This window comes from Geotrypetes seraphini, chromosome 9, assembly GCF_902459505.1.
Source record: "Geotrypetes seraphini chromosome 9, aGeoSer1.1, whole genome shotgun sequence".
Lineage (NCBI taxonomy): Eukaryota > Metazoa > Chordata > Amphibia > Gymnophiona > Dermophiidae > Geotrypetes > Geotrypetes seraphini.
The window spans coordinates 187,629,690-187,657,666 of NC_047092.1; the positions used below are offsets into that span (position 1 = coordinate 187,629,690).

The following is a 27,977-nucleotide window of genomic DNA, read 5'->3' on the forward strand; positions in this document are numbered from 1 at the left end:
GCTTTCTGTGGGGAATGCTGGTTTCTGTCCTCTGAATCCTGGCTGGCATGGGTCTGCCTCTCTCCAAGGATTCAGGTATCCTGTAAGCTTGTGGCTGTTTATGCTTCTGCCTAGAGAACACACCTTTTTCTCTAGCATGGGCTGATTGCCCCTCAAACAACTGTGGTTCTCTGGTGCTTTGCTAATGAGCCTGGATAGCTTCCCTGCTCATTAACCGTGCCCCCAGAACTGATTGCAGGAGCTAATCCCTTTGTGGGTTTTGCTATCACCTGCCTGGTGCATGCTAGTCCTTGTAGTTCTCTGCTTTTAGCATTCCCTACATTAGAACTAGGCAAGTGTAATCGGGTCATTTTCGGTTGCCTTTCACTGTGGATAAATTCTGCAGGGCAGTTTTCCTAACTTGCCTGATTCTAGGGGTAGGTTTAGGGATAGTTTTAGAGCACTGCAGGGTTTCTTCCAGCATGACAGGACTCTCGCTGTCACAGAATACAAGGAGCCTAAGGAATAAGATGGGGGGATTGGAAGCTATGGCACAAAAATATAACCTTGACATCATCGGCATCACGAACATGGTGGAACGAGGAAAACGTCTGGGACACTATGCTACTGGGATACAAGCTATACTGCAGAGACAGAGATGGCAAAAAGGTGGGGGTATTGCCCTATACATCAAAGAGGGAATCGAGTCTACTGGAGAGAACATGCCGGAAATTAAAAATAAGGTAACATAGTAACATAGTAGATGACGGCAGATAAAGACATGAATGGTCCATCCAGTCTGCCCAACCTGATTCAATTTAAATTTTTATTTTTTTTTTTTAATTTTTTCTTCTTAGCTATTTCTGGGCAAGAATCCAAAGCTTTACCCGGTACTGTGCTTGGGTTCCAACTGCCGAAATCTCTGTTAAGACTTACTCCAGCCCATCTACACCCTCTCAGCCATTGAAGCCCTCCCCTGCCCATCCTCCACCAAACGGCCATACACAGATACAGACCGTGCAAGTCTGCCCAGTAACTGGTCTTAGTTCAATATTTAATATTATTTTCTGATTCTAAATCTTCTGTGTTCATCCCACGCTTCTTTAAACTCAGTCACAGTTTTACTCTCCACCACCTCTCTCGGGAGCGCATTCCAGGCATCCACTACCCTCTCCATAAAGTAGAATTTCCTAACATTGCCCCTGAATCTACCACCCCTCAACCTCAAATTTTGTCCTCTGGTTTTATCATTTTCCTTTCTCTGGAAAAGATTTTGTTCTACGTTAATATCCTTCAAGTATTTAAATGTCTGAATCATATCTCCCCTGTCTCTCCTTTCCTCTAGGGTATACATATTCAGGGCTTCCAGTCTCTCCTCATACGGTCTTCTGGCGCAAGCCTCCTATCATTTTCGTCGCCCTCCTCTGGACCGCCTCAAGTCTTCTTATGTCTTTCGCCAGATACGGTCTCCAAAACTGAACACAATACTCCAAGTGGGGCTTCACCAATGACCTGTACAGGGTCATCAACACCTTTTTTATTTTATTTTTCTTTCCAGCTTATGATTTATCTTTAATCTTATCTATTGTTTTGCCTTTTGTCTTTGTTTTGTTCTATTTCTATCATTTAAATTTCTCCAGAATTCTACTGTTCAACGGCTCCCCCTTCTGCTTCTATTCCTTTCTCTCCTCTCTTCTACCTTCCAAAGTATTTAGATCAATGCTGTCTTGTTAAAATGTTTATTTTATTTTTATTTTTCCTCTAACTCTACTTTTCACTTCTCTATTACCCTCCAGGTACTTTAGTTAGATTGTGAGCCTTCGGGACAGTAAGGGAATTTTTCAAGTACCTTTCTTATTTCTAATCTTAATGTATATTTTCTGTAAACCGCTTAGAACCTAACGGATGTAGCGGTATATAAGAAATAAATTACATTACATTACTGACTACGCCTCTCTTTATACAGCCCAGCATCCTTCTGGCAGCAGCCACTGCCTTGTCACACTGTTTTTTCACCTTTAGATCTTCGGACACTATAACCCCAAGGTCCCTCTCCCCGTCCGTGCATATCAGCTTCTTTCCTCCCAGCATATATGGTTCCTTCCTATTATTAATCCCCAAATGCATTACTCTGCATTTCTTTGCATTGAATTTTAGTTGCCAGGCATTAGACCATTCCTCTAACTTTTGCAGATCCTTTTTCATATTTTCCACTCCCTCTTCGGTGTCTACTCTGTTACAAATCTTGGTATCATCTGCAAAAAGGCACACTTTTCCTTCTAACCCTTCAGCAATGTCACTCACAAACATATTGAACAGGATTGGCCCCAGCACCAAACCCTGAGGGACTCCACTAGTCACCTTTCCTTCCTTCGAGCAACTTCCATTAACCACCACCCTCTGGCTTCTGTCCGACAGCCAGTTTCTGACCCAGTTCACCACTTTGGGTCCTAACTTCAGCCCTTCAAGTTTGTTCAACAGCCTCCTATGAGGAACTGTATCAAAGGCTTTGCTGAAATCCAAGTAAATTACATCTAGCATATGTCCTCGATCCAGCTCTCTGGTCACCCAATCAAAAAATTCAATCAGGTTCGTTTGGCACGATTTACCTTTTGTAAAGCCATGTTGCCTCTGATCCTGTAACCCATTAGATTCAAGGAAGTACACTATCCTTTCTTTCAGCAACACTTCCATTATTTTTCCAACAACTGAAGTGAGGCTCACCGGCCTGTAGTTTCCTGCTTCATCCTTGTGACCACTTTTATGAATAGGGACCACATCTGCTCTCCTCCAGTCCCCAGGAATCACTCCCGTCTCCAGAGATTTGTTGAACAAGTCTTTAATAGGACTCGCCAGAACCTCTCTGAGCTCCCTTAGTATCCTGGGATGGTTCCCGTCTGGTCCCATCGCTTTGTCCACCTTCAGTTTTTCAAGTTGCTCATAAACACCCTCCTCCGTGAACGGCGCAGAATTTACTACATTTTCTCGTGTAACTTTGCCAGACAATCTCGGTCCTTCTCCAGGATTTTCTTCTGTGAACACAGAACAGAAGTATTTGTTTAGCACATTTGCTTTCTCCTCATCACTCTCCACATATTTGTTCCCAGCATCTTTTAGCCTAGCAATTCCATTTTTTATCTTCCTCCTTTCACTAATATATCTGAAAAAATTTTTATCTCCCTTTTTTACATTTTTAGCCATTTGTTCTTCCGCCTGTGCCTTCGCCAAATGTATCTCTCTCTTGGCTTCTTTCAGTTTCACCCTGTAGTTGTTTCTGCTCTCCTCTTCTTGGGTTTTTTTATATTTCATGAACACCAACTCTTTCGCCTTTATTTTCTCAGCCACTAGGTTGGAGAACCATATCGGCTTCCTTTTTCTCTTGTTTTTATTGATAGTTTTTATAGGTAGAGTCTCTATGGGCCATAATTCCAGGAACAAATGGAACAGAAACGAAGATCGGCATCTACTACCGACTCCCAGTCTGAAGAAACTGATAGAGAAATGACGGACGAGATTAAACTCAACTGCAAGGGAGGCAATACAGTTATCATGGGCGACTTCAATTATCCGGGGATAGACTGGAACCTAGGCACCTCCGGCTGCAGTAGGAAGACCAAGTTCCTGGATGCTGTAGGTGATTGCTTCCTGAAACAACCTGTCAAGGAAAATATGAGAGGAAATGCAATTCTGGACTTAATTCTAAATGGACTACAAGGACCGGCGCAAGATGTAGAATAGAAGGGACGCTAGGAAGCAGTGATCATAATATGATCCGCTTTCCACCTGGACACAGAGGCAAAACATCGAACCAGAACGACAGCCACGGCACTGAACTTCCGAAAAGGGAATCACAAAGGGATGAGACTCATGGTAGGGAAGAAGATTAAGAAGTCAGACTCCTGGAGGGCAGAATACTGGAACTAGAAGCTCTTTGAGCAGTAGAAGAGGAGGACAAAGAGGCAGAAAACTTAATGACAGAGGAAACCATTGAGGAAGAAGTCAGGGAGTTAGAGCAGTTCATTGAGCAGGCAAACAGAGAGGCCGTGGAAAATCACCAACAACAGCGGAGCTGCCAAGATACACTACAGTCAGTGATGACCACTTGGAGGACAACCACAAGGAAGAAATAGGTGACGCAGCAGTGAGATCTGGAAACAGCAGAGGGAACCCACAGAAAGATGAGTCCAGTACAAGCCAACACCAGGATGAGGGAAGATGGAAGTGCACATAGGAAACGGACCTGCGGCTAGAGAAGCAAGAGAAGATAGAGAGGACAGCAATCATCGTGGGGGACTCCATCATCAGATAAGTCAACAGCCACATAGTGGGAGGAAGACAGGATCGGCTGGTGACCTGCCTACCAGGAGCCAAGATATAGATATAGGAGAAGATATAGTGAGCCGCAGCGGCAAAACATTGATCCAGAACGACGGCCACGGCACTGAACTTCCATAAAGGAAATTATGAAGGGATGAGACTCATGGTGGGGAAGAGGATAAGCACTGTAAAAACGCTAGAGCAAGCATGGTACCTTTTTAAGGACACAGTCACCGAGGCACAAAATCTATATATACTGCCTATCAACAAGGGATCCAAGAGGAAAAAGAACAAGGAACCAGTGTAGCTCACTGTAGCGGTGAAGGAAGCAATTAGAGACAAGACGACTTCATTTAAGGAATGGAAAACGTACAAAAAATGGATGAAAACTAGAAAAAGTACAAACATCATCAAAGCTGGTGCCATAAGGCGGTAAAAGGGGCCAAAAGAGACTACGAGGAAAAAATAGCCAAAGAGGAGAAAAACTTCAAGCCGTTCTTTTGATAAATTAAGGGGAAACGATCTGCGAAGGAAGCGATGGGGCAGTTGGATGACCAAGGAATAAAGGGAGTGCTAAAGGAAGATAAAGAAATTGCCGACAAACTGAACTACATTTTTTGCGTCTGTATTTACCGAAGAGGATATACTTAACATACTGGAACCCATTAGGCTCTATGCTGGAAACAAAGACGGGAAACTGACAGGGCTGACAATCAGTCTAGAAGAGGTATACAGGCAGATTGATAGGCTAAAGAGCAATCCCCGGGACCAAATGGACTATCCGAGGGTCATCAAGGAACTGAAAGGGACTATAGCTGAACTGCTTCAACTAATAGCCAATCTGTCGATCAAATCGGAAAGTATTCCTGAGGACTGGAAAGTGGCAAATGTTACGCCAATCTTCAAGAAAGGTTCGAGGGGAGATCCGGGAAACTACAGACTGGTAAGTACCAGGAAAGATGGTAGAGGAGCTGATAAAGGACCGCATCATTGATCACCTTGATGGGCACAGTCTGATGCGGACCAGCCAGCACGGCTTCAGCAAAGGAAGATCTTGCTTGAAGAACTTGCTGCACTTCTTTGAGGGAGTAAACAGGCAGATAGACAAGGGTGACCCGGTCAACATTGTACATCTGGATTTCAGAAGGTGTTTGACAAGGTCCAGCATGAATGACTGCTTCGAAAATTTACGAGCAATGGAATCGAGGGTGAAATACTCACGTGAATTAAAAACTGGTTGGTGGATAGGAAACAGAGAGTGGGAGTAAATGGACAATACTCAGACTGGAAAAGCATCATGAGTGGAGTGCCGCAGGGTTCAGTGCTTGGACCCGTGCTCTTCAACATATTTATAAACAACCTAGAAATTGGTACAACGAGCGAGGTGATTAAATTTATGGACGATACAAAGTTATTCAGAGTAGTGAAGACACAGAAGGATTGCGAAGACTGCAACGTGACAAACACGCTCGAGAAATGGGCTGTGACATGGTAAATGAGGTTTAACGTGGATAAGTGTAAGGTGATGCATATCGGTAACAAAAATCTTATACACGAATACAGGATGTCCGGTGCAGTACTTGGAGAGACCCCCCAAGAAAAAGAATTGGGAGTACTGGTCGACAAGTCGATGAAGCCATCTGCACAATATGTGGCGGCGGCGGCAGCAAAAAGGGCGAACAGAATGCTAGGAATGATTAAGAAGGCGATCACAAACAGATCGGAGAGGGTTATCATGCCGCTGTACCGGGACATGATGCACCCTCACCTGGAGTACTGTGTCCAGCACTGGTCGCTGTACACGAAGAAGAACATGGTACTACTCGAAAGGGTCCAGAGAAGAGTGCCTAAAATGGTTAAGGAGCTGGAGGAGTTGCTGTACAGTGAGAGATTGGAGAAGCTGGGCCTCTTCTCCCTTGAAAAGAGGAGACTGAGAGGGGACTTGATCGAAACAATCCCGATAATGAAGGGAATAGACTTAGTAGATAAAGACAGGTTATTCACTCTCTCCAAGGTAGAGAGAACAAGAGGGCACTCTAAAGTTAAAAGGGGATAGATTCCATACGAACATAAGGAAGTTCTTCTTTACCCAGAGAGTGGTGGAAAACTAGAACGCTCTTCCGGAGTCTGTTATAGGGGAAAACACCCTCCAGGGTTTCAAGACAAAGTTGGACAAGTTCCTGCTAAACTGGAACGTACACAGGTGAGGCTGGACTCATTTAGAGCACTGGTCTTTGACCTGGGGCCGCCGCGTAAGCAGACTGCTGGACACGATGGACCACTGGTCTGACCGAGCAGCGGCAATTCTTATGTTTTTATAGGAGAAAACACCCTCAAGGGATTCAAGACAAAGTTAGACAAGTTCCTGCTGAACCAGAACGTACCAGGTAAGGCTAGACTCAGTTAGGGCACCGGTCTTTGACCTAAGGCCACTGCGGGAGCGGACTGCTGGATATGATGGGGCTCTGATTTGACCTAGCAGCGGCAATTCTTATGTTCTTAAATTTAATGCCAAAGGTGGACTCGGCCTGGCATTGAATTTCCAGGCATAATGTCAGCAGAGGTCAACCATGCACCACACAGGAGCATTCTAGGAACTCTCCAGTGCATTTCCCTACAGGCCCTACTAGGTGGCACTGTTGTTGCATATCTTCCTTCGGCTAGTGTGCCAGTTCAACATACCTGTTGCTGGATTTGGTGACCTTTGAAGACGATTGACAGTTTATAAAAGTGGATATGACACAACCAATTTTGCTATTTTGTAAACATCAAACTATGATTATACATGTCTCCCTCCGTATTCGAGGTTTTGATTATTCACAGTTTTTAGGTTGCTGGCTCCTCCCCCCAAATTACATCAGCTTGCATAGAGAAATCACTGATTCCCAGCACTTTGGTCAGCGTGTTTTGCCTCTCCTTCAGAAACAGGCCAGGTCTCCCACCATGTTATTCGCGGTTTCACCATATTTTATTTTATTTTTCCAATTATTTATTCATTTTTCATCTTCCATCAAGTACACAATATTACATCAATTGAATCATACACATCACTTGAAATTCACCATATTTTAAAAGAAAACAGCAAAAAACATATAAAAAAGTTATTTGCGGTTTTTCAGTATCACAGCGAAGACGGAGGGAGAAGTGTAGCTACAACCAAATGGAAGCATGATGGATTTTCCTGGAAAGGCAGAGTTTTAAATGAATGAGCTACTTTGAGGAAGATCTACTAAATTGAATTACAAACTTCAGTTGATACTAAATACGTCTGTAAGAACAATACTATACTATACTAGGTAGATCAGGCAAATAAAGGCTTATTCTGTGATTGCATACATTGCATGAGGTTTATGGTGGTGTGTTTCAAAAAATAATGGGTCTCTTTACAGATCTGAAGTAATAAACTGGCATGTGCCAGGGTTCAAACAATCATGGGTGATATTGTTAAAGGTACCTTCACTTTTGTTTTTGGTGATGACTCCCACGCATTATGAAACTACCTGCCAGTAGCGCTTATGCTGTAAAAGAACTAAGACCTGGTTCTTTGTATCTTCATAGCAGAGTATTCGGTAAGCTGAAGTTGATATAATGTGATTCAGAAAAGAATCTGGCACTTGGAAAAGTTTGAAGAGCAGTGGTTTCCATTTTGGTAACATGGCAGTTCTTGGTACGAGGCTGGGAAGTTTTAGTTCCAGTCACTGGGACAAGCTGTATAAAGGGTTTGGCTTGTTTGGATTGTGGGTGCTATGTATGGCGTTTTCAGCTGATTGTCCTCCTTCAGGTGGCTGTAGTTGTCCTAAAAAGCTGTGGCAAATGAAACTGAGCTCAGCATGCCCTGGGGAGCCAGCAGAAGCTGGCAAGTAGCAGGATCTGTTTACGTCAAGCTTCCCTTATCCCTGCAGTCTAGCACAGGTGCTCAGAGTCATTGCTAATAGGCACCAATTGACTCCAAGTAGGCCAGTAAGAAAAGTATTCAACGATTTCCAGGGGCTGCTAGATTCCAGTCAAATCCAGTAGGATGCTCACATCTGCTGTGCTGGGCTTTCTCCATTTCATTGCTTCATATAGAAGAACGGAAAACATTCAAAGTTATTTGCAATATCGGAAAGAAAAGTGAGCTTAGTTTTCATGTATTGTTTTTCTCATATTTATTTTTGTAACTGATTTGTTATCTTGGGCACTGCTTTATTGCTATGTATTTAGCAGGACATCAAATGAATAAATAGAAGGAGAAATTAGGTTCTTACCTGCCAATTTTCTTTCTGTTAGCTTGTAGACTGGTATAGTTCCTTATGGATGGGTAGTATACCTCACTGCTACCAGCAGGTGATCAAAACTTGTACAGTCAAACCTCGGTTTGCGAGTGCACCGGTTTGCGAGTGTTTTGCAAGACGAGCAAAATATTCCCGCAAATCGTGCCTCGCAAACCGAGCGATGACTCGATTTGTGAGTGCCCCCCCCCCCCCGCAATCCGGCATCCCCCGCCGAGCACCCAAACAGCATCCCTTACTCCGATTTGGCACCGGATTCCCTCAACGTCTTCCTCGGTACGACCCCACACTGTGGCGGTTTTGCCCCCTTCTACTCCTCTCTCATCAAAATGCCCGAGGGTCTCTTGGGATGAGGATTTTTTTCCCAGAGGAGCAGGATGTAATTGACGAGAACCTGGACCCTTGGGGAGAATTCCAGGATCCTCTTAGGAGGTCAGATTCCTCCAGCAAGGGATTCGAGCAACCCCCAGCACACAAGCTTTACAAAGTGCCATCAAAAATTCTGGGGGAAAGACCCCCGGTGGCCCCAAGGGACTCCCTGCCACAGCAGGGGACCCTGCCATACTTTGCCCCTGTATTTCCAGAACAGGGGGAAGGTCACCTGAGGTTACTAAGATGATAGAGGAGGTTCCCGCCGAAATTGGACCACATACTGTCCAAAATCTGAGCTCCTGAGGCTGAGAAACCAACCAACGCAAAAAGGAAATCCCCAGCCGGTGCGGCGCCTAGGGAATCTGTTTCTCCCTGACCTTCGGCTGGGGAACCCTCCATGTGGGCGATGGGGGAGCTCGGGCTTCCCCGCGATCTGAATCCAACCCATGAGGTATATGCAGCAGGGTGCCCTGGCCGCCAGCATCCACTGCCGATGAGGCTTCCCTACTACTCCGGCCTGCACAACGCTTGCACAGGCCGGTCACGAGTGCCTCGCGTCTGGAGCACAATGAGCCACTTTTTCCCTTTAAAAGTGCTCATTTTGCTGAAAGCGCCCTAGCTGCAAGGAAAGTGCTGGTTAGATGAGAAAAAACAGTAAAAAGGCAGTTGGAAAGGGAAATTAGCCCTTTAGACCGGCACACCTCAGGATTTTTTTTTACTTACAGAACAGACTCCACGGCTCTCAAACCTGAAGGGCTGACTAACCAGGGGGCCTGGCTTCTGGCTGAGGCATTTCTACACAAATATGGGGAGGTGGAGGAAGATGGGGGGAGACCTGCTGATTTTAACACTCCTGAGGTCGGACGGACCCCCAAATAGGACCCATCCAAGCTCTATCCGGCACAAAAGGGGAACCCAGGAGTCCAAAACAAAATTCCAACAGTGCTAAGAGGGGTGCTGAAATTAGCTGTCCACCTGCTACTGGAGACTGAGGAAGACTGGATTAGTAGAGGGGATGCTATACTGATATACAAGTTTGATCTCAGTCTCATAAGAACATAAGAATTGCCTCTGCCGGGTCAGACTAGGGGTCCATCGCGCCCAGCAGTCTGCTCCTGCGGCGGCCCTCCAGGTCCTTGACCTGTAAGTTCCCTCCACCTGAATTGTTTATGCCCTAATCCTGAAGTACCATGTAAAGTACCCCTCTATCTATACCCTGTCATCCCTTTCTCCTTCAAGAAGTCATCCAAGCCCTTTTTGAAACCCATTATTGTACTTTGTCCTATCACCTCTCCTGGAAGCGCATTCCAGGTGTCCACCACCCTCTGAGTGAAGAAGTACTTCCGAGCATTCGTTTTGAATCTGTCTCCTTTCAGTTTTTCTGAGTACCCTCTTGTTTTTGATGTCCCTGCTAGCCTGAAGAATCTGTCCCGCTCTACCTTATCTATACCTTTCATGATTTTTATAGGTCTCTATCATGTCCCCTCTAAATCTCCTTTTTTCCAGGGTGAAGAGCCCAAGCCTCTCCAGCCTTTGTTATAAGCAAGGTTTTCCATGCCCTTAATCCTTTTTCTTGCTCTTCTCTGGACCCTCTCGAGCATCACCATATCCTTCTTAAGGTGCGGCGACCAGTATTGAACGCAGTACTCCAGATGCGGGCGCACCATCGCTCAATACAGCGGCAGGATAACTTCCCTTGTTCTGGTATTGATGCCTTTTTTGATAATACCCTTTTCTGGTGGTGATGCCTTTTTTGAGGCCGCTGCACATTGTGCCGCTGGCTTCATCGTTGTGTCCACCAATACCCCCAAGTCTTTTTCAAGGTTGCCTTCCCCCAATACCCTCCCTCCCATCATATAGCTGTACATCGGGTTCCCTTTCCCTATGTGCAAGACTTTACATTTCTCTACATTGAAGCTCATTTGCCATCTATTTGCCCACTCACCCAGCTTGTTCAGGTCACTCTGTAAATCTGAACAAGCTGGATGAGTGGGCAAATAGATGGCAGATGAGCTTCAATGTAGAGAAGCAGTAAGGTATAATACCCATCCATAAGGAACTATACAGGTCTATCAAGTGATACAGAATGGAGTTGTTTAATGCACTGGGTTAATGGATAAAAGCTTATTTTTCTTCCGTAATTTTTACTTTGATTTTTCTTTAGGGAGGAAGAAGGGAGGAAGAAGATAAAGTTTCTGCAGAAACAGTTGCAGGATGTCAAAAGAGAGAAGGAAGTGGAAATTCAGGTAAGGAAGACTGTGGACCAGGTGGACTGGAGCCAAGCTCATGTTCAGTCCCTGCAGACGGAACATGCATGATTGCATTCAAGCCACACTCTTCTCAGGCATCATTAGACCATTGTGCTGTAAAGAGGAATTATTTGTACACTGCGGATAAAGATCAGATTACAACATATGTCCTCTAGAATGCTGCCTTTCTCTGAAGACAAACAGAATAAAAGGACCTAAAAATGTAGGCAATGTCACTTTTGGTGCCCAGCACAGGAAATACAACTCCAGTTTGGAGTTTCTAAAAGCTTTCACCATTATAACATAAGAATAACTTTACTGGGTCAGACCAATAGTCCATCAAGCTCAGTAGCCCATTCTCAAGGTGGCCAATCCAGGTTCCTAGTACCTGGACAAAACCCAATGAGTAGCAACATTCCATTATCTCAAAGTAAGCAACATTCCATGCAAAATCTTCAAACAGTAGCAACATAAGAATTGCCACTGCTGGGTCAGACCAGTGGTGCATCGTGCCCGGCAGTCCGCTCACGCGGTGGCCCTCTGGTCAAAGACCAGCGACCTAACTGAGACTAGCCCTACCTGTGTACGTTCTGGTTCAGCAGCAACTTGTCCAACTTTGTCTTGAATCCCTGGAGGGTGTTTTCCCCTATGACAGACTCCAGAAGAGCGTTCCAGTTTTCTACCACTCTCTGGGTGAAGAAGAACTTCCTTACGTTCGTACGGAATCTATCCCCTTTCAATTTTAGAGAGTGCCCTTTCGTTCTCTCTACCTTGGAGAGGGTGAACAACCTGTCCTTATCTACCAAGTTTATTCCCTTCAGTACCTTGAATGTTTCGATCATGTCCCCTCTCAATATCCTCTGTTCGAGAGAGAAAAGACCCAGCTTCTCTAATCTTTCACTGAACGGCAACTCCTCCAGCCCCTTAACCATCTTAGTCACTCTTCTCTGGACCCTTCTTCATGTATGGTGACCAGTGCTGGATGCAGTACTCTAGGTGAGGGCGCACCAAGGCCCGGTACAGCGGCATGATAACCTTCTCTGATCTGTTTGTGATCCCCTTCTTTATCATTCCTAGCATTCTGTTCGCCCTTTTCGCCACCGCCGCACATTGTGTGGACGGTTCATCGACTTGTCAATCATAACTCCCAAGTCTCTTTCCTGGGAGGTCTCTCCAAGTACCGCCCCGGACATCCTGTATTCGTGCATAAGATTTTTGTTACCTACATGCATCACTTTACACTTATCCACATTGAACCTCATCTGCCATGTTAATGCCCATTCCTCGAGCATGATTATGTCACATTGCAGATCTTCGTAATCCCTCTATGTCTTCACTACTCTAAATAATTTCGTATCGTCCGCAAATTTAATCACCTCCCTCGTCGTACCAATGTCCAGATCATTTATAAAGATGTTGAAGAGCAAGGGTCTCTGAACCGAGCCCTGTGGCACCCCACTGGTGATGCTCTTCCAGTCCGAGTATTATCCATTTACCCCCACTCTCTGTTTCCTATGCTCCAGCCAGTTTTTAATCCACGTGAGTATTTCACCCTCGATTCCATGGCTCACAATTTTCTGAAGTAGTTGTTCATGCGGAACCTTGTCAAACGCCTTCTGAAAATCCAGATATACAATGTCGACCGGGTCGCCCTTGTTTATCTGTTTACTCCCTCAAAGAAGTGCAGCAAGTTCGTCAAACACGATCTGCCTTTGCTAAAACCATACTGACTGGTCCTCATCAGCCCGTGTACGTCAAGATGATCAATGATGCGGTCCTTTATCAGCAACTCTACCATCTTTCCTGGTACCAAGGTCAGACTCACTGGTCTATAGTTTTCCGGATCTCCCCTCGAACCTTTCTTGAAGATCAGTGTAACATTCGCCATTTTCCAGTCTTCCGGAATCTTTCCTAATTTGATCGACAGATTGGCTATTAGTTGAAGCAGTTCAGCTATGGTCCTTTTCAGTTCCTTGATGACCCTCGGATGGATGCCATCTGGTTCCATTATCTCAGAGCAAGATTCTGGAACCCCAAAGAGTAGCAACATTCCATGCTGCTAATCCAGGGCAAGCAGTGGCTTCCCCCATGTTTTTTCCCCAAACATGTCCAACTCTTGTGCAGCTGTTTAGGCACTCGTGCGCTGTTGATGTGTGTCCATGTCCTTGAGGGGCATAGAGAGAGTAGAGAGGGACAGATTCTTCAAACTTTCAAAAAATAAAAGAACAAGAGGGCATTCGGAAACAAATGCTAGGAAGTTCTTCTTTACCCAGCGTGTGGTGGACACCTGGAATGCGCTTCCAGAGGACGTAATAGGGCAGAGTACAGTATTGGGGTTTAAGAAAGGATTGGACAATTTCCTGCTGGAAAGGGGGATAGAAGGGTATAAATAGAGGATCACTGCACAGGTCCTGGACCTGATGGGCCGCCGCATGAGCGGGCTGCTGGGCACGATGGTCTGACCCAGCAGAGGCATTGCTTATGTTCTTATGTTCACTCATGTGCCTCCTCGGCTTGGTCCCAAATCTGCTGTAATCTCCACCATCCATACTGAGCTAACAGTAGGGCTTGGAGGGCACTTTGTGGCTGCCATTTTGGTATCCATCTCTTTCAGTTTTTCCTTATCATGACATGCTGATTTAATTGCTTTCAGTCACTGCTACAAGCTATGGGTAAGTCTCCTGGATTCAAAGCACCCTCCAAATTGTTTAGGTCATAGTAGAAACTCGAAGGGAGTTGTTAATGTGTGGTCTAAGGCAAAAGTTTGGAGGAGCTCTGAACACACTGTTCCAATCCTCACCATCATGTGACTCGTCAGTAAATGTTTTATGTTCATTTTTCATGGAGCCTCAGGAGACATCACACTCACCATCCTTTACTTTTCCCAGATCACCTGTGGAGTCTTAAAAAAAAAAAATCAACCCAAAAAACAGTCCTCTGACATGATGGATGCTTTGAATGATAGTTTACAGCAGCAGATCTCAAACCAGTTGTTGGAACATACCTAGCCAGTCAGAGGATACTCACATTGAATATACCTGAGGTGCATTTGCATGTACTGCTTCTATTGCATTCAGCTCTTTCTGCATATTCATTGTGGATATGTCAAGAATCTGAATGGCTGGTTGTTTCCCAAGGACAGGACTGAGAACAGTATTTTCTTTAGCAACTCTCCAGACCAGTATAGCTGTAATAGTAAAGTAATCTTACAGATGGGTATATATATCTTATTATGACCAGCAGGTGGAGACAAACAAAACTCTGGAACTGTACATAATAGGTTACTCTCCCTTATTCCCTCAGTCTTCTTTCAGTTTCTAGCAGGTGTGAGTGAGTTGTACTCGTCTCCCTTGGTAGGGCTGTTGGAATTTGTTTAAGGCTTCTTGTCCCCTTTTTGGTGCCGGATTGAGCTTGGGTGGACCCTGTTTGGGTGTCCATCCAACCTCGGGGGTGTCAAACTCGGCTGGTCGCATACTGGGTCCCTCCCCCTTTCCTCCACCTCTCCAGCATTTTTTTAGAGGTGCCTCAGGAGTAAGCCTTGCCCCAAATTCAGGTAAGGCTTTGAGAGCTAGTGGAGTCTGTTCTGTTTAAAAAAAAAAAAAAAAATCATGAGGTAGTGCCAATCCGAAGGGTTGCTTTCCCTTTAAATTTGTTGTATTTTACTGTGTTTTTCATCTAACTAGCACTTTTTCTTAGCTAGGTCACGTATGGAGCAATGAGCACTGTACAAGGGAAAAAGTGCTGAGTTTGCTCCAGACACGAGGCACTCGCAGCCGGCCTGTGCAAGCGGTGTACAGGCCGGTGCAGTGGAGGAGCCTCATCGGCAGCGGATGTGGGTGTCCAGGGCTCCCCACCACTAGTGCCTCGCGAATCGGCAGGGAGCAGTGGGGAAGCCCGGTCTTCCTCCACCACCCACGGTGAGGGTAAAAAGGATACCCTTACCGCCGGTGCAGCTGGGGATTCCCTCACAGCTGATGCCGGCCTGCCTGCTTTAAGTGACTGGGACAGTTCAGGCTTCCCAGCTGCTACAGGCCCAGGAGGGGTTATTTTTTGCAGGATCTTCGGCATTTTTGGAGGGAGGCCGCTCCATCTTGTCTACAACCTTAGATGACCTTCCCCCTGTATTGGAAAAACAGGGGCAGGTTTCAGCAGGGTCCCCTGCTGTGGCAGGGAGTTCTACGGGGCCACCGGGGTTTTTTTTTTCCCTGATTTAATTTTTGTTCTGTGCAGAGCTTATTTTCAGGCGGCCGTAGATTCTGCGTTTGGCCCAGGGGTCTCTGGGGGGGGGGGTTCCCTCCATTTCCCCTGCGGCTTTGCCCCCCAACTACTCCTTTAGCACCTCATCCTCCCTTATCCAGTCGCCCATGGGTGGTTCGGGACGAAGACTTGTGGTCTGAGGAGCATGTGGATCTTGAAGAGGACCTGGACCCTTGGGGAGACCTCCAGGATCCTTTCGAGGGGACAGCCGCTGGTAGTGGGGCCTCTGCGGTTCTGGCTACTGGCGAGGAGGCATCAGTGGTGCACCTTTTTCAGAGGGACGAACCCCTCAGATCTGATTCAGCAGGTCTCCTCGGTGTTGCATTTTGAAGAGGCGCCAGCGGACACAACGCGTGTGGGAGAACCTCTTCTTGGGGGGATCTGCTCTGCTCCCTGCTCTTTTCCGATGCATCCAAATATTCGGAACATTATCCTGGTGCAGTGATCTATGCCAGAGGTGCCTTTTAAGTTTGAGCACTCCATGGATCGTTTGTATCCCATCCAGGAGGGGGTTAGGGCTACCTTAAAGTCGCCAGTGGTGGACGCGGTGGTCTCAGGTATTGCTAAGTGGCATACTGTAGCCGTTGAGGACGGTTCTGCATTACTGGACTGAGCATCATAAGTTGGAGACCATTCTTAAGAAGAATTTTACAATGTCTGCCGTGTTTCAGTGGGTCCTTGACTGTGAGTCTGATGACTGGTCCTTAGTGGATCAGGAGGTGCTAAAGATTGAGATGGCTGCTTCTTTCCTCTTGGACGTCCTCTGTGATTTGTTGCAGACATCTGCCAAGTCTATGGCTTTCAGAGTGGCTGTATGTTGGACTTTGTGGCTGCAGGCTTGGTTGGCGTCCAAGACTAAACTTACTAAATTTCCCTTTCGGGGGTCCTTTTTGTTTGGAGAGGATTTGGATAAGTTAGTTCAGACTCTGAGACTCTAAAGTACCCCGCCTGCCTGAAGACCATTCCTGCCAGGCTGTTCAGGGTGGCACTGCTCAGGGCGTCTACGGGAGTTCTGCAGATACCGTCCTAGGAGAGGGGCTGCTCCCTACCCTACCTCTGGTTTCTCCCGGGGTCATTTCTATCAGCGCATGCAGTCCTTTCGGGGGGGCCGGTTGGGGGGGGGAGGCTGGGAATCCCTCCGCCAGTTCCCCCGCTGCCCATCCTGCCCAATGACTCCTTGCCAGCACCCCTTTTGGTTCTAGTGGGTGCCTGGCTGTGCGATTTTTCTCCGAAGTGGGCAGCCATCACGTCCGATCAGTGGGTCTTGGAGGTGATTCAGGACGGTTATGTTCTGGCATTTGCTTACTCCCTGCCAGATCTTTTTTTAGCTTCTCCTTGTCAGGCAGAGTGGAAGAAGCAGGTTTTTCGCCAGACCCTTCAAAGATTGATAGATCTCCAAGCAGTTGTGCCAGTTCCCCTTCAGGAGTGTTGCACTGGCAGGTACTTGATTTACTTTGTGGTGCCCAAGAAAGAGGGGACCTAACGGCCCATATTAGATTTGAAGGAGGTCAACAGGGCTCTCAATGTTCCTTCTTTTTGCATGGAGACACTGCAGTCTGTGATCCTGGCGGTTCAGTTGGGAGAGTTTCTGACCTCTCTGGATCTGACGGAGGCCTACTGGATGTTCCAATCCGAACTACTCATCAGCGCTTCCTTCACTTTGCGATTTTGGTTCAGCACTATCAGTTCTGTGCGCTCCCCTTCGGTCTGGCCACGGCTCCACGGACGTTCACCAAGGTTATGGTAGTTGTTGCACCAAGAGGGCATTCTAGTGCATCCCTACCTGGATGACTGGTTGATTAGAGCAAAGTCATGACTCGGGTGGTGGAGTTCCTGCAGTCACTGAGCTGGATTGTCAACCTTTCCAAGAGTCAGTTGGACCCATCTCAGCGCCTGGAATACCTTGGGGTTCTATTGGACACCTCCTTGGGGAAGGTCTTCCTCCTAGAGGCCCGGGTGACCAAGTTGCAGTCTCAGATTCGCCTTCTTTTGACATCCTGGTGTCCTCAGGCTTAGGATTTCCTCCAAGTTGGGGTTGATGGCGGCTTCCCTAGATGTAGTGCGGTGGGCTCGTGCTCATATGCATCCTCTTCAGTATGCTCTTCTTCAGAAGTGGTTGCCCCAGAGGCACAGTCTGAATCATCTTGTTCCTTTGAGGGGCTTGGCTCGTTGCAGTCTTTGTTGGTGGCTTCAGATCCCCCATCTGGTTCAAGGGGTGAGTCTGGATCAGCCACAGTGGACGGTGCTTCTCACGGATGCCAGTCTCCTGAGTTGGGGGGGCTCAGGGCACCTGACCCACAGAGGAGGTGTCCTGGTCGATCAATGTTCTAGAGACCAGAGCCATCCACCTGGTGCTGTTGGCCTTCTAATCCTTCTTGACAGGAAAGTCAGTGAGGGTCCTTTCAGACAATGCCACAGCGGTGGCCTATGTGAATTGTCAGGGGAGCACCAAGAGCATTCTGGTGGTGCAAGAGGCAGTTCTGCTCATGGTCTGGGCAGAGTCTCATCTTCTGGACATCTCAGCTTCCCACATAGCAGGAGTGGAGAATGTTCAGGCGGACTTACTAAGTTTCACAAGAAAAAAAACTAAGAGTAATAGAAAAAATCCCAAAATTTAACTACAAAATATTACTCACCAAAGATGGGTTACACTCCCCCGAAAACCATTTCACAAACCAGTGGAGAAAAAGCCTCAAAAATTTCAATGCAGCAGTAAACAACTTTAATACTGTTTCAAGTCCAAGCTGCTTATGTACTATCACTGGCAAAAATCTCTACCACCACTGAAATGTAATTATCAAAAGGGTAATATACCCATCACTGTGCACAGGAAAAGCAAAAAAAGTTTTACTTAGCTTGGGACCATGGTCTGAAACGCCGTGCTGTGCTGGTAGAAAATGTCTGGCCAGACTGTAGATGGAAACACCACGGCACCATTTAGATGTATAGTTCAGAATCCATGCCCAATCCTCCAACAAGTGCCTTGTTTAGCCTCTCAAAGGGTTCCTCAGGGAATGTAAGAGCTGGAAAACCTCACTCCTCTTCCGTGCACACCGGCACTAGACACGCCCATTGCTAAAAAGAACTACAGGATCCAACTTCCGGTAGCACTTCCGGATTACAGCGTTATAGCAACAGCCAAAAAAACGGCTGCCATTCGTCCATACAACTGCCATTCATTCTTTAAACTGTCACTCATCCAAAGAATGCCACCCACTCCACCCGTTGATTAAGGCCATTAGGCCAAATAGTATCCAAAAAGAAAATCCAGCGCTGTTCATGCTGGTACAAAAGCCTCTTCACATTGCCCCTCCGTGGGGTAACAGGAATGTGTTCTAGCACAAAACACACAAAATCATCAAAATCATGCCGTTCTTTGGCACAATGGCGGGTCAGGATGTCAACTTCTTTTTTGTGACCGATATTGGACCGGTGTTCAAATAACCGAGTCTTTTTTTTTTTTTTTTCTTTCAAATTCTTTATTCATTTTTCATCTTACATCAAGTACACAATATTACATCATTTAAAACTTTACACATCACTTGAATTTCTTTCTATTGTCTTCGTAAATACATAAATTTATTCCCTCCCCACCCTTCCCACAAAACTTTCAATCAAAAATATCATATAAATATTGTATTCTTATCTATTGATTAAACCTTTAATAGAATGTTATACCATCCCCCCTCCCCCCCTATGTATAAATATACTGTCAGTGGAAAATGATGTCTAATCATTACAATAATTTGTTAATGGCCCCCAAATCTTTTTAAAATTATTATAATTCCCTTTCTGTATAGCAATTGTTCTTTCCATTTTGTAAATGTGGCACAACGAATTCCACCAGAATGTATAGCTAAGATTATTGTAATTTTTCCAATTACTGGTGATATGTTGCATGGCAACTCCTGTCATAATCAATAGAAGTTTGTTATTGCTTGATGAAATTTTTTTTTTTTTTTATAATCTTTATTCATTTTCTTTTGTTACAACAAGTGTTTCATATAAACTTATTAGATACTTAAATATATACACTTGATATACATACTTATCATCTTCAAGTTTAACATTTTTTTAGAAAATTAATTTTATACAAATTTTATAATATTATGCAGTAAATCTAGATTTATATAATTTCTTTTGAATGTAGTATTCCCCCTCCCTCCCTCCCATTCAATCAATAATATTTAAAAACAACTTTATTGTAAATCCATTCAACATTGATATAGTGTGTAAATCAGAAATAAAATCCCATCTCATTTCCCTCTAATCAATTTTTATCTTGGGAAAAGTTAATCATTCATTACAAAATTCTGTTAATGGTCTCCATATCTTTTGAAATTTATTAATATATCCTTTTTGTGTTGCTATGGTAAGCTCCATTTTATATATATGACAAACAGAATTCCACCAGAAAGTGTAATTTAATCTGTCATGATTTTTCCAATTCAATGTGATTTGTTGTATTGCTATTCCAGTTAAAATGAACAATAATTTGTTATTATTTGATGTTATTTGACTTTTTGTTCTCATTGTTGTTCCAAATAATATAGTATCATATGTCAAGGCTACTGGGTTTTCTAACATCCTATTAATTTGAGGCCAAATTGATTTCCAGAATGTTAAGATGAATGGACAAAAGAATAGAAGATGGTCTAATGTCCCAATTTCAACATGACAGTGCCAGCATCTATTAGATTTAGAGCTATCAATTCTATGTAAACGTGTAGGGGTCCATAAAGCTCTATGTAAAAGAAAAAACCAAGTTTGTCTCATAGATGCTGACACCGTACATTTTAACCTCCAAGACCAAAGTCGTGGCCATTGAGATGCACTAATTTGGTGCTTTATCTCAATGCTCCAAATGTCTCTAAGACCATTTTTTGGTTTTTTATTTATATATCCGGATATTAATTTATACCACTGTGCAGCTTCATGTCCTATTGAATTTATCTGGAAACACAAGAATTCCAAGCTGTGATAATTAGTAAGATTTTTCCATTCAGGGAACCCTTCCTGAATGGATTGCTTCAATTGCAACCATCTAAAATATTGTGTTTTATTAAGATCAAATTTATGTTGCAATTGTGAAAACTCCAGCATTTTACCATTTTTTATTATGTCGTCTAGAACAGTGTTTTTCAACCTTTTTTGGGCAAAGGCACACTTGTTTCATGAAAAAAATCACGAGGCACACCACCATTAGAAAATGTTAAAAAATTTAACTCTCTGCTTATATTGACTATATATAAAGTAATTTTCTTGAATAGGAATCAAATAAACACAAAGAAAGTATTTTATAATTACTTTATTACGAAATAAAAATTATAAAATACTTTATTCAGTGCGAAACCTGGGCCTGTTTGGCTGAACACAAAGCTGATATTCTGGCTGGAATCGAAGAAAGACACACACGTAGCTCTTCGTCAACAGCTCTCAGTCTCTCTCTGTATTTGGTTTTTATAGCATACAAAAATAGACAAATATACCCTCCATCCTTTTTATTAAACCACAATAGCAGTTTTTAGCGCAGGGAGCTCGCTGAATGTCCAGCGCTGCTCTTGACGCTCATAGGCTCCCTGCGCTAAAAACCACTATTGCGGTTTAGTAAAAGGGGACCATATTGTAAAATATAGACAGCAGATATAAATTCAGAACTGTGCATAGTAAGTGAAGGGAAGTTTTCATCTCTGGGAAATTACCCAGTTAACTATTAAGTTATTTGGGCAAATTCCTTTGAAAACTGTGGTAATACTGCCTCCACTTTGCTAAATTTAAAATCAAATCATTTTTCCTACCTTGTCTGGTGATTTCTGGTTGCACTTTCTTCTTCTGACTGTGCATCCAATCTTTCTTCCCTTCTATCAGCCTGTATGCTTTCTCTCCTCCACATCTCATTCCCTCCCCCAACTTTTTCTTCCTCTCTCCCTGACCTTTCTTTCTTTTTTTCTGTTTCTCTTCTTTCCTTCTGTTTCCCTGCCTGCCCCCTTTCTTTCTTTCTCCCTGCCGTTCCCCAAGCCACTGCCGCTGCCATCGGGGAACAGGACCTACCAATGGATAACAGGTCCCAAAGCCGACGCCGACGCATGCTCTCCCTGACGTCAATTGTGCAATCGGAGAGGAAGTTCCGCCCAGCCAGGCAGCGATTGGCTGGCCCGAACTTCCTCTTCAACTACAGAATTGACGTCGGGGAGAAGAAGACTTATCGGCTCGATAGATTAGATCGCCAAGACAAAGTGAGTCCTGGGTGATCGACTCACTTTGCCTTGGCGAGCTACTGGCGCCCCTGCCTCGGGCCCCCTGTCAGCTCCGGGCCCGGCGGCCCTGCGGCACACCAGGCAACATCTCACGGCACACTAGTGTGCCGCGGAACAGCGGTTGAAAAACACTGGTCTAGAATACGAATACCTGCTATCATCCAGTTTTTCCAGATTATTTTGAAACCGCCTATTTTGATCTTGGGGTTTAACCAAATTGTTTGAGTTGTTGATTTACTAATTGGAATAGGAGTTAGATTACTTATATATCTTAAAGTTTTCCATGTATCCATGAATATTTTATGTTCTTTGTATAGCCTTGGCATTTTGATACTTACTACATGACTAAGACGTAATGGAAACATAAGTCTCCATTCTAGCCAAAACCAATCTGGGATATTTACAGTGGGCTCTGGGAGGATCCAATACATACCTTGACGTAAAATATAGGCTTGATGATACCTATAAAAGTTGGGAAAATTTACCCCTCCCTCCGCAATTGGTCTTTGCAATGACACTAATGCAATTCTGGGGTTTTTTCCAAGCCAAATAAATTTTGTTAATATCTTATTTAATTTTTTATAAAAAGAATTTTGGAAGAAAACTGGTATCATTCCCATTTGGTAACAGACTATAGGCAATATCATCATTTTAACAGTTTGTATTCTTCCCCACCAAGATAAGTGTAAGGGGTTCCATTGCTCACACATCTCTGTCACTTTTTGTAATAAATTTTTTTCATTAATTTTCATTGTATCTTCCAAATTTTTTGTAATCCAAATTCCAAGGTATTTAATAGCATCTTCCTTCCAAACAAAAGAGAATGAATTAAATAAACTTTTTGTACAATGTATATTTAATGGAAGTATTTCTGATTTATTCCAGTTTATTTTATATCCTGAAAATTTTCCGAATTTTTCTATTAGTTCAAGTAGATATGGAATGGTAGTTTCTGGATTCCTCAAATATAATAGTAAATCGTCAGCATAAGCTGATATTTTGTATTCTTTATCTGAATGATTTATACCTTGTATCTCCTTTACTTGTTGGATTGCTAATATTAAGGGTTCTAAAACTATATCAAACAGTAAAGGAGACAAAGGACAACCTTGTCTAACTCCTCTTTGTAGATTAAATTTTTCTGAAAACATATTATTAATGTATAATCTAGCAGAAGGGGAGCTATATAATGTTTGTATCATTTGTGTGAATCCAGGACCTATACCAAACCATTCCATTGCTTGATACATAAATGTCCATTCTATTCTATCAAAAGCCTTTTCTGCATCTAAAGAAACAGCAAAAGTGGGCTCGTTCATTTTCTTTGTTAAGTATAACATATGGAATGCTAGTCTAGTGTTATGAGATGAATGTCTTTGAGCAACAAATCCTGTTTGAGACATACTTATAATATGTGGGAGAGCTTTAGCCAATCTTAACGCAAGGATTTTTGCTAATAATTTTCCATCTACATTTATTAAAGAAATTGGTCTATAGTTCGATACCAAAGTGGGATCTTTATTTGGCTTTGGCAAAACTATTGTTAATGATTCTGCCATAGTGCCATTTGTACAACCTTTATTAAATTGATATTGAATAAGATTTAATAAATAGGGTAATAAAAAGTTTTGAAATGTTTTATAAAATTCAACTGTATAACCATCACCACCTGGAGCGGATCCAACTCTAAGGGATTTCAAAGCTGTTTCTAATTCTTTTAGTGATATTGGTTCTTCCATACTTCGTTTTATATGTTCAGGAACTTTTGGACCCTCTAATAAATTTAAGAATTCTAAACCTTCCTTTTCTTTATTTAAATAAGTCTCGGAAGAATAAAGAGATTTATAGAATTTTAGAAATTGTTTTAAGATTGGTTCAATTTGTGTAAGTGTTTCACCATTTTCATCTTTTATAGCAATTATTTTTGTTTTCTTTTTTTTTCACTTTTAGATAATTTGCCAGTATTCTTCCCGACTTATTTGAGTTTCCATAATACAATGCCTGCTGTGCAAATAAATCTTTTCTTATCATTTTTGATGATATTTCATTGTATTTACATTTGAGTTTTAACAGTTCTTGTTGTATAGAATATTCCCATTTTTCTATTAGTTTTAATTCTAAATTTTTAATTTCTTTTTCTAAATTAGAGTATTGTTTTTTATTTTGTTTGTTAAGATAAGCTGAATAAGAAATGATTTGTCCTCTTATTGATGCTTTAAATGCATCCCATAATATTTCTCTAGAGATCTCATCTTTATCATTTACTTGAAAAAAATCTTTCATTTTTATTTGAAAATTTTCACAAAATATTGGATCAGCAAGCAATGTATTATCAAACTTCCATATTGGTCTATTTGTATTTTGATCTGTGATCTTAATTTCAATCCATACCCCACCATGATCAGATAAAATAATTGGATCAATGGCAGCTTTTGTTACTTGATGTGCTAGGTGTTTTGATATAAAAATATAATCTATTCTTGAAAAGGAATTGTGAACATGAGAACAGAATGAAAATTCCCGTCCATTAAAATGAAGTATTCGCCAAATATCTATTAAATCACAAGTTTGTATTAAATTATCTAATCCCATTGATTTCATATATCTACTTGGGTTTTTGTCCAATAGAGGATCCATAACAGCATTAAAATCCCCAGCTACTATTAGATTTGAAGTAGCCAGTGGCAATATCAATTGTTGTAGAGTTTTAAAAAATTCATTTTGGTTCGAATTAGGGGCGTATATATTAAACAACGTCATGGTAGTATTTCCCATATTCATTTCCACAATTATCCATCTTCCATTAATATCTGTTGCCTTTAATTTGAATGTAGCAGTACATTTTTTATTTACCAGAATAGCAACACCTGCTTTTTTCCTTGTAGCTGGTGAGAAAAAACAATGTTTGACCCAACCTCCTTGTAGTTTACTAGATTCAATATTTGAGAGGTGGGTCTCTTGTATAAAGCATAAATCCGCATTTTGCCTTTTTAAAAATAATAGAGCTTTTTTCCTTTTTATCATATGATTTAGACCATTAACATTTAAGGATATTATTTTAAGATCCATTTATGTATTTTTGATATATTTTCCTTAAAATTATATGAATTGTTTTTCTTAATTTTTTTCCCCAGTATTTAAAATATTTTAGAATATACACTTTTCCTTTTTTTCCCCATTCTCCATTATATTTCCCCCTTCCCTTCCCTCCCTTCCCTCCCTTCCCTCCCCATTTTAATATGACCACTTGGATACGCATTTTGAGGTTAGGTGTATATAACTCCTACAAGCTATTAAAATATATAACTATATTTACTACCATTATTATTTATTTTATTTTTTTTTTTAATTATATTTCTCCCTTTAGAGATGTTTTAATTTATTTTATTCTATTATAAATTCCCAATGTATAATTTATTTTTTGAGTTTATTATTATGTTTTGGTTTGTATTGTATAATATAGTAATTGTTTTCTAACAGTAAATTCTAAGTGGTGTCAAGAAATGTTTTCATTTTTAAATATTAAGTTTAAATTATATTCTTTCCCCTTTCTTTAAGGAAATTATTACATATGACAACAATGTATACCACAAATTCAGTTAGATATGAATTAATTCAAAATGATAAATAATTGTAATTGAAATATTATAACTTATATTTTTAAGGCTTAGGTATATGTTTGAAGGCAGTCACAAAGGATGAACAGATTTCTCCTCAGTCCAACCTTCAGGAGATTATCTTTAACCTTTTCCCTTCAAAATAGTTATTAGTTACATTTTAGAATATCAAATCAAAGAGTAGGAAACTATTATATCCAGAAGAGCATTCCCTTTCTTTACAAAACCACTGCGCGGTTTTCAGTGCAAGCCGCGGTCATAACATCTCTGAGTGTCTGTTACTGTCTTGGTCGTCGCCACAAATCGTATCTCGGTTCTGTAAAAAGGGCTTAACAAACAAATGACATTCCGGTAATATCAGGAAATTATTCTCAGTTCTCACAAACCTCCTGTCTTATTTTGCGTCCCACGCTGTTCATGTCCATTGCTATCTCAGTCAATTTTCAATCTGCATCCATTTCATTTCTTTGTCTTTGATCCAATCCTTCGTTTGTCTCAAGTTCGCTCATATCTTATCTCTCATCAGCATGACAAGACTGCATGTTGGATCCTTTTGACATGGAATCATGTCATGTGCGCTTTGAAACGCATAGTAACCGGAAGTTCATTTATTAAAATTTTTCTTTTATCCAATACGAATTCGTTTTACTCAATATCCTACATTTGTCAAAGCGATTGGTGCCTTTTTTAATTTTGACGCCCCTTGCTTTCCTTATCCAATCAGCGACTTTCTTAATGTAAGGTCTTGAGTAAATATAAGTCCAATACTGCGCCATTCCACAATCTCATCTTTGGAATGCTTCCTGGCTCAGAGTTTTACATGTAAGTTTTTTGTATATATCTTTAAACATGAGCTTAAGATTTTTTTTTCAGTCTCGTTGTTTAGAATATTCCTGCAGTTTAAATCACAGTTCCATGTTCTTCTAATTCCTTTCAGTTGGAGTTGAAAGTTCTGTTTCTGTATCGAACTTTATATTTGTATTCCATATTTAATCTTTATGTTTTATTAATTTAAACATAATTATAAATATAAACACAAATATATTATTCGATAATTAGTTCTTGTTTAAGAGGACATTGGCTGTTCACATTGATCGAGGAAATCTTGAAGTTTTGTAGGATCTGAAAAATTTTGAGTCTTGTTAGCAATGGTAATTTTCATTACTGCTGGATAAAGAAGGCCATATCTAGCCCCTAGAGCTCGCAGTTGGGGTCTCATGTCCAGGAATTGTTTTCTTCGTATTGCAGTCTCTTTTGCAAAGTCAGGAACAATGTGGATTCTTGCATCCTGACATTTAAGGTTTTTGTTTTCCTTTGCTAGCTGGCAGATTTCTACTGCTTGTTGGTGTCTCAAAAGTTTAAATATTAAAGTTCTTGGTCTTGATTGAAGGTTTTTATTCTGTGTTGGTATTCTGTGTGCTCTTTCTATTTCTAATGCAGATTTGAATTTTAAAGGTAGTATTTTAGGTAGAAATTGTTCCAGGAATGTTATAGGGTCATTTTTTTCTACCCCTTCCGGAATCCCGATGATCCTTAAATTATTTCTTCTTTCTCGATTTCGGCTGTCTTCCAAGTCTCTTTTAATTTCTTCAACTTCTTTCCATATTATTTTAGATTTTCTCATGTCTGTATTTAGTTGTTCTGTATTGTTTTCTAGGTCATTTATTTTATTTTCAACTATATCAACTCTTTTGGTGAGAATTGCAGCATCTTCAATTGCTTTTTTTAGTTTTTTATTGCTGTCTAATACTATTTCTTTAATTTGTCTCAATTCTTCCATGACGTCGGGGCTTTCATCCGATGGCAACGGAACTTTTGAGGGTGTGTTATTTGGCTCTGGTTTTGATCTTTTATTGCTGCTACCAATACCAGAACCACTTGCTTCTGAATCACATTTGTTTTGTTTTTTAGATGTCATCTTCTGTTATTCTTCTCTTCTCTTTATCTCAGCTTATCTTCACTGTCTCTTGGTATCAGTTTCAATATTTTGTCGCTTGTCTTTTTTGTTTTGAGTATTCAATTTATGTTTTTACTATTTTGCTATTTCAATTTATATAAAAAATTGATGAGTAATTTTCTTTCAGGATTTGTTTCTATATTTTAAAATTTTTTTCCTTTTTCATCCTTTTTTCTTCTTTTCTCCTTTCTTGATTATCAGTCCCAATCTTATATTAGAACAGGCTCAAAACTTTTATTTCAATATTCTTAGAGCAACTGTCAGTTATTTGTCTCAAGTTCTATTGCTGTGAGTAAAAAAAATGTCGGTAGTCCTTCTCTCTGTTTCTCCTCCTTCAAGCCTTATCTCAGCCTCTATGAAGGCAATAACATTCAAATTAGCAGCCTTTATTTTCCTTAAATTTTTTAGATATTGCTGGTCAATCTTTTTACAGATTTATTTTATTAAATCCGTTAGTCACTTTTTTTTTTTTTTTGTTGACACTTTGCATCAGCGCTGAAAAAAATCGGTAATCCTTTTTTCTTGCTCTCCTCTTATAAGCCCAATCGCAGCCCTTACTGAGGAGAGCAGTATTCCTTCCAGTATTTTTGAAGTATATGTATAAGTATATGTTTTTATCAGTTTCCAGCGCCTCTCAATTACTTCGATATTACTTTTCTTCAGGTTAAAAAAAAAACCGTTGGTCTTTTATTCTGTCATCT

The 27,977-nt window shown here is 41.8% G+C and overlaps 1 protein-coding gene across 1 annotated transcript in view; it reads left to right on the forward strand.

Moving 5' to 3' along the window:
* IQCG (IQ motif containing G) overlaps window positions 1–27,977 on the forward strand; it is a 68,516-nt gene that overhangs the window by 7,645 nt on the left and 32,894 nt on the right. Inside the window, exon 5 of the mRNA XM_033958036.1 lies at window positions 11,104–11,185. Within this exon, the coding sequence (XP_033813927.1) occupies window positions 11,104–11,185 (82 nt within the window). The remainder of the gene's footprint in view (window positions 1–11,103; window positions 11,186–27,977) is intronic.